The 7,445-nt window shown below is 42.0% G+C and overlaps 1 protein-coding gene across 4 annotated transcripts in view; it reads right to left on the reverse strand.

The window, feature by feature from the left end:
- ankhd1 (ankyrin repeat and KH domain containing 1) overlaps positions 1-7,445 on the reverse strand; it is a 67,013-nt gene that overhangs the window by 14,794 nt on the left and 44,774 nt on the right. For all 4 annotated transcript variants that reach the window (XM_016228849.1, XM_016228850.1, XM_016228848.1 and 1 more), the window contains exons 8-16: positions 6,566-6,660; positions 6,234-6,471; positions 5,528-5,719; positions 5,333-5,442; positions 4,742-4,829; positions 4,319-4,446; positions 4,060-4,203; positions 3,788-3,890; positions 2,018-2,896 (exon numbers count right to left, since the gene is read on the reverse strand). In XM_016228849.1, coding sequence (XP_016084335.1) covers positions 2,018-2,896; positions 3,788-3,890; positions 4,060-4,203; positions 4,319-4,446; positions 4,742-4,829; positions 5,333-5,442; positions 5,528-5,719; positions 6,234-6,471; positions 6,566-6,660 — 1,977 coding nt within the window. The remainder of the gene's footprint in view (positions 1-2,017; positions 2,897-3,787; positions 3,891-4,059; positions 4,204-4,318; positions 4,447-4,741; positions 4,830-5,332; positions 5,443-5,527; positions 5,720-6,233; positions 6,472-6,565; positions 6,661-7,445) is intronic.

The following is a 7,445-nucleotide window of genomic DNA, read 5'->3' on the forward strand; positions in this document are numbered from 1 at the left end:
TTGAATTCCCCCCCCCCCCCCATTTAGGCTATACAGTTTTATATGATATTGACACTGGTGACAAAAATTATGAAATTTCTATGGTATCAAAAATTGATAAAAAGTAAAAACTAATTATACTGTGATTACCGTGAAATAAAATTACTCGTATCATGATACAAGATATCATATCACCCACCCCCAGTCAGAGCAGTTCTTCTTAAAGTGCGCACCCCCAAAGATTTTTAATTTACGTAAGTCATAAATCATTATTAGCTATTGCTACTCAATAGCAGGTGATGATAGGTGGAGGGATGTTCCTATTCTAGAGAGCATACGACTGGCCATATATTTGTACACATGGGTGTATACACCCATTTGTGCAATATGAGTCCTCACTATTTTTTATCTGAAAAGACTACATTTTAAATGTGCAGATATAAATAACTTTGAGAGCAGACTAGCATAAATACTGTTAATCAGGCATACATTTTAGCTTAAAGGGGTGGTTGACTTTCTAGGCTTGATTGCGTTTATGGGGTGCAGTCTAACATGTGTTAAACTTTTCTTTTTTTTTTTATTTTTACATAATTTTTATATAATTTGCTCTGTCCCTTCTCCTATAAACGCGCTGATGATTTTCTGGTTTTATGAAGCCCCTCCCTCAGAAATACGCGATGGGATCAGATTGGTTATCTGGTCCAGTGTGTTGTGATTGGCTAAACAGCCTGTAGTGCGTTTAAACGTCACGCCCCTCACCTCAGCGGCATGTGCTCCTGTTGTATTGTAAACAATGGCGTTGTCAATATTGCTTATCAATTTGAGGATATTAGTGAAGAGGATCATGCAGAGCCTGTGCAAGCACGGCTCTTAATGGTATGTTTTTTGTTTGTTGTTGTCTCATACTTTTAGATACGCTTATTAGTTAATGCTACTGCTTCGGTTAGCTTTTAATATACGGTTTTATCCTGATTAAAGCTTTAATACAGCACGGCAACCATACGCGCGTCCATGTATAACTCTTCTCATAGCTATGTGAAAATAAGTAAATGAATAACAATTAATTGTTGGAGCTGAGTTTATGATCTAAATGAGAGAGAGAGAGATGCAGAGCGTGTGCAAAGTATGAATATATTTTTTTGTGCACCCCCAGTTTTGATGGCATGGCAACAACTCTTCCTCTTCTCTAAAGCAGAGCAACATGGCCTCGCCCCCTTCGTTGCACGTTCCCGGGGGTGGGTTTATCTGGGTTTGTGATGTCACGAACCCGGGAAGATACTTTGATGTGGTTGAAAGGAAACAAAGACAGCCCCAGTTGCACGGCTCTTAATGGTATGTTTTTTGTTTGTTGTTGTCTCATACTTTTAGATACGCTTATTAGTTAATGCTACTGCTTCGGTTAGCTTTTAATATACGGTTTTATCCTGATTAAAGCTTTAATACAGCACGGCAACCATACGCGCGTCCATGTATAACTCTTCTCATAGCTATGTGAAAATAAGTTAATGAATAACAGTTCATTGTTGGAGCTGAGCTGATGATCTGAATGAGAGAGAGAGAGATGCAGAGCGTGTGCAAAGTATGAATATATTTTTTTGTGCACCCCCAGTTTTGATGGCATGGCAACAACTCTTCCTCTTCTCTAAAGCAGAGCAACATGGCCTCGCCCCCTTCGTTGCACGTTCCCGGGGGTGGGTTTATCTGGGTTTGTGATGTCACGAACCCGGGAAGTTACTCGTTGTAGTCTCTATGAGCCATTTTTGTAGGCATTAAACTGCCTTAATTTTAAAAGAATGTATCTCCATTTGCATTGAACTTTCAGTGTCGTAACTTTGCAGATATTGTTTATGCTCAAACAGCAACATTACACACTAACTAACGTTAAAAAAGTGAAATCACAATCAACCACCCCTCTAATGCCAAATGACTGATCTATTTGCCAATGGTAATGCCATTTCTTGGATTGGAAATTCCATTTCTTATCACTAGTTGACATCCTGAAAGGAAACAAAGACAGCCCCAGTTGCAGTGAGCTCACCCGCCATGATGTCATCAAGCGTATCTGTGAGCGTCTGTGCGGGCGTGGCGACCATGAGTCCGTCGGGTGCCTGTGCGAGAAGCCCTGGCCCCAACCCCGTCAGCTGCTGGCCCAGCAACACCCTCTGCAGGTCTGGGCTGCTGCTACCCGGGTACTCAGCGTTACTGAAGTCTGTGGACTGCTGCGGGGCGAGAGGCTGGATGGGAACGAAGCTGGTCTGCAGAGGAGGACTCTGGAGGACCTGGTTCTGAGGCGGCGGAGGTGGCGGCGTCTGCGTTGCCTCTCTGTACAGAATGGGGTCCACCTGTGGCAGATTGGCACAGTCGATGTTGTCTTCATCATCATCATCCTCTTCCTCTTCATCCTCCTCGTCATCCTCATTGGTTGGGGTGTACCTGTGGTCCTCCTCTTTGCGATTAACCTCGCACTCGTTGTCAGAGCCCAGCTGCGTGGCCTGCAGGGGCAGGGGGGTGCCGGGCATCTCCACCCCTGCCGCCTGGCCCAGCTCCTCCTTGAGCCCCTTGGTCTCCATGTATTCTTTGGTGAACTGCTGCTGCGTCTTCAGCTGCAACTGCCGCTCCACCTTCTGCAGCTCCTTCAAGATCTTCTTCTTCTTCTGCACCTGCTCCTCGCGACTCTTCTTTAGCTCCTCGATCTTGTCTTTGGTGAGCGGCTCACCTTGGATGAGCTCGAGCGACTGCAGCTGGGCCTTCTCAATGGCACTGATGCGCTGGCCCAGCTCATTCAATTTGCCCTCCGTCTCCTCGACGATGCATTCCAGAGGCTGGTACGGGTGGAAGGGTGGCAGCAGGTCGGCGTCTAGGCCACCCGAGGCCACGGAGTTGCTCTGAAGAGAGCTCAGCCTCTGCTTGGACGCACCTGAGAGAAAAACCAAACAAATGCTCCAACCAAAGAATCTCACAATTCAAGCATGCTATGAAACTCATCAGAGTCTATTCATTCTAGTCAACTGAATGTGTTTCTCTGCAGCCCAAGGCGTTTCAATACTCAAAGCCCTCCTTTACACCAGGCATTTCATATCTGATCGTTTCTGGATGTTTTTAGTTGGACTGCATTTACACCTTCATTCCAATGCATCTCAAGCGTGAGTGCAGAGTCTTTTTCATATTGTAAGAACAGAATAAACATAAAAAACAGCAACACAATCGATGTAATGACTCAAAAGTGATGTATATGATTTGCAACCAAAATAAGCATGCACACTACTTACCTATCTGAATGTAAATATCAAAAACACACTTGCATTTATACCTGCATTAAAGATTCAAAATCTAAGACCATTTTTAAATGTTATCATCTTATCACAATGCATTTAAAGTGCATTGGCTTTTAATGTGGCCAGGCATAATTTTATTGTGATATGATCACAGAAACTGTATGTAAATGTCAGCTGGAGAAGCTTAAGTGAACTCTTCATTTGTGAACTGATAGCATTTATGAGCTGATATTGGATCATCAGTTCCCTGCTATGTTTACACTGTCAGTCCAAATCTGATTTATGTATCCGATTTTAAATCCTATCAGACAGAAATAGATTTCCAGAAATGTGTTTTGAATAAGATATCAAGTCACATATGAATGTAGCTTGAAACAGATTTGTAAAACTTTTTATTTTTTTTGCCATTCATACTTGCTATATATATGATTGCATTCGCACAAAAATTAGATTTGGACTTACAATCTGAACAAGGCTATATTCATCTTAAGCAACATCTAGCTGAATAAAGTAACTTTACTAGACAAACTAACCTTTGCTTGTAACGGGTGGGGGCGTAGGGATGGTGGAGGGCACTCTGTCTGGCTCCTGGGGGGGCACCACCATAGCCAGGGCTTGGAATGGGACTCGAGGGGCCTGTATGCCAAACAAAATTAACACTACTAAATAAAAGTGCAAACTATTATATAAAACATTCGTGCTACATGCACTCCACAAATTGGTATTTTCATATTTCAAAGCATTAAGTAAATGTAAAAGAGGGTAATTTGTAGTGACTGTTACGACGGTGTATGTTTCCGCTCACCTGAGAAGTGTCATGAGAGGGGGGTGTGAGCTGGGACAGGTCCGGGGCAGGGACTGACAGAATGTTGTTTGGGTAGTCTAGCAAGTAGGACACCACATTAGTGTGACCACCTTTAGCAGCTTCAATCAGCATCGTGGAGCCATCCTGTGAGCAGAAGAGGAACTCTCATTAACACAGAGGACCGCCCAGAGTTTGTGTGACCTCATAACACCTGTTAGCATCTGGAGAGTGTAATTCTCAGGGAGGCTGGACCGCTCACCTTCAGTCTGTGGGTGGGGTCAGCACCATGGGCCAACAGCAGCTCCACCACAGCCAAGTGGCCCCCCGCACAAGCCAGAGAAACCACTGTGTGATCATTGTTGGCTGTGGCTCTATTCACATTAGCACCTGCAGACATATATGTGAAAATGAATTTCAAAATACAATGCATATAACAATTGGACAGAAGCAGACATAAAAGGTAAATTGATAGTTGATCCGCATCATTTGATGCAAATATAGGAACCATTTATAAATACACATTAAATTGCTTTAAATGTTAGTTTTTTTTTCAACTGAAAAATGTCATCACTGATAAAGGTTCACTAAGCTGATAGCAAATAATTTTTTTTACTATTTTCACTAACATTTATTGTCAATTTTATTGTTTGCTGCAGCCCTAATTTGGGACATTGCAACTTGCCTTTGCTGATGAGAAACTGCACAGTGCACAGGTGTCCCGCTCTGGCCGCTTTCATCAGTGGAGTCCTGCCCCCTTCTGATTCATGTTCCTGAGAAACAAAGACACCAGTAAGCTCCAAAAAGGCTTTAACTGTATAAACTATAAAAACCAATAAAAATTCAAGGTCCCACTTTATATTAAGTGGCCTTAACTACTATGTACTTGCATCAAAAAATAAGTACTTATTGTGTTCATATTGTATTGCAAAACAATTTGGCTGCTATTGAGGTGGCATATTGGTAAGGTTAGGGACAGGTTTGGTGGTATGGGTGGGTTTAAGGTGGAGTTCAAATGTAAGAGATGGGTCAACAAAGTAATTATAAATGTAATTACAGAAATGAATTACAGATTAATTAAAAGATTACAGATTACAGTAATTACATGCATGTATTTTTAAAATATAAGTACAATGTAAAAACATGTACGTACACAATAAATGCATTGTTCCAAATGATTCATTTAAATGTAAGTACATAGTAGTTAAGGCCACTTAAACTGGGACCAAACACGACAATGGTAAAAAAAAAAGAAAAAAAAAAGATATCCACAAACCAGGTCAGCCCCTGTTTGCAGCAGCACGTCGGCCACATCGGTGTGTCCGTTCTCACAGGCGTATGTCAGAGCTGTGTCACCCGTGGCTGTTGTGGCATGGACGTTAGCCCCTGAACAGATAGAGTAGTGTGTGAACATGTTACAGTGTCATAGAAAGGAGAAATTTCAAAAATTACATCTGATGTAATGCCTCACCTGCAGCCAACAAGTATTTGACCAGCTCCAGATGCCCCTCCTGTGCAGCCTCCATGAGCGGGGTGGAGCAACCCAACTCAATGTCCGCCCCAGCTTTGATGAGGAAATCAGCCACCTCTAGGAAGCCTCCGCAACATGCCAGAGTCAACGCAGTCTCCTGCGTCTCCTCTGTCTGAGCGTTAATATTTGCACCTAAAACCAACAGATAAAAAAATAATCCTTCAGTTTGTGAACTTAAAAAGGGAATCTATATTTTAAAGTTTGAAATACAAAGCTTGCTGAGGTCAAAACATCTAATTCATAATTTGTGGTAGAATCACTTTTAAATGGATTCTGGTTTCGCATCACTAACTTAGATCCTGTTTGCATTTTCAGTGGTCCAATCACAAGTGGTCAGTCAAGACAGTTTACACTTGGTCTTAACATGCATTTTTATTATGCAACTCCCGTGAACACATAATTTGTGTGTTTTGGTTCAGAATACTGTAACTGGTATTGATTTTTTGGTATGGTTTCTCAAAACACTTCCCATAATCCCCCAGGTTTTCTGTGGCTGTTTGTGCACATTCGGCCACATGACGCATTTTTGACTACCTCTGGTAGTGGCTGAAATTTGGTTCAGAACTTTTTATACCCTATTTACACATGTATTAAACATTGCCAGGTCCTATGGGTGAAGTCTATAAAACTGAGGTGACCCTAGTACCTTGTGCCAAGAGCAGTGCTACCATCTCTTCATGGCCCTCACGAGCTGCCTCCATCAGTGGAGTGTAGCCCTCATCGTTCACCTCCTCCAGGTTGGCCCCCCTCTCGATCAGAAGCGCCGCCAGCTCCACATGGCCCCCGCAGGCAGCCAGCGTCAGAGGTGACTCAAATGAGTCAGCAGGCATGTTTACCTGCGCCCCGCTATCCAATAGCAGCCGTGCCACCTCCACATGCCCATCCTACGCAAAACAAGCACGAGAATAATGTCTCAAAAGACCCGCGCAAACATCAGAGGAAGTACCTACAGACTGTGTAGATAGGAGATAGTGTTACCATGCAGGCCTCCATGAGTGCAGTGTGCATCTCATCTGTCTTGTGCTCCTGGTCGGCTCCTGCTTCTAAGAGAAACCTGACCATGTCCAAGTGCCCTAAAGAACAGACAGGATACAGTTGATTTCCCCCCAAAAGGTTTTAAACGGATTGACTTTATAATATAAGGTTGGTGTCCAACCAAGTTTACCATCCAACCTGACCGAACTGGAGAGGATCTGCAAGGAGGCATGGCAGAGGATCCCCAAATCCAGGTGTGAAAAACTTGTTGCCTCTTTCCCAAAAAGACTCATGGCTGTATTAGATCAAAAGGGTGCTTCTACTAAATACTGAGCAAAGGGTCTGAATACTTAGGACCATGTGATATTTCAGTTTTTCTTTTTTAATAAATCTGCAAAAATGTCAACAATTCTGTGTTTTTCTGTCAATATGGGGTGCTGTGTGTACACTAATGAGGGGGAAAAAATTAACTTAAATGATTTTAGCAAATGGCTGCAATATAACAAAGAGTGAAAAATTTAAGGGGGTCTGAATACTTTCCGTACCCACTGTATGTGTTATATTATACATTAAAACATGGTTTCAATGACCATGTTTACATGCACATCATTGTCCAACTAAGGTCTATATTTTGGTTAGGTCTTTATTATGAAAGGACAGTAATAACGTGCTCCACAGCTATTGGAATATTCCAGTATACAAGTTTGGGGTCGGTAAGATTTTTATAAGATTAAGCATAAATGACTTATGCTCACTGAGGCTGCACTTATCTGATCAAAAACACAGTAAATGAAGTAATATTGTGAAATATTTTTACAATTTAAAATAACAAATGTATATATATATATATATATATATATATATATATATATATATATATACA

The sequence above is a fragment of the Sinocyclocheilus grahami genome, unplaced genomic scaffold (genome assembly GCF_001515645.1).
Source record: "Sinocyclocheilus grahami isolate Dianchi unplaced genomic scaffold, SAMN03320097.WGS_v1.1 scaffold344.1, whole genome shotgun sequence".
NCBI lineage: Eukaryota > Metazoa > Chordata > Actinopteri > Cypriniformes > Cyprinidae > Sinocyclocheilus > Sinocyclocheilus grahami.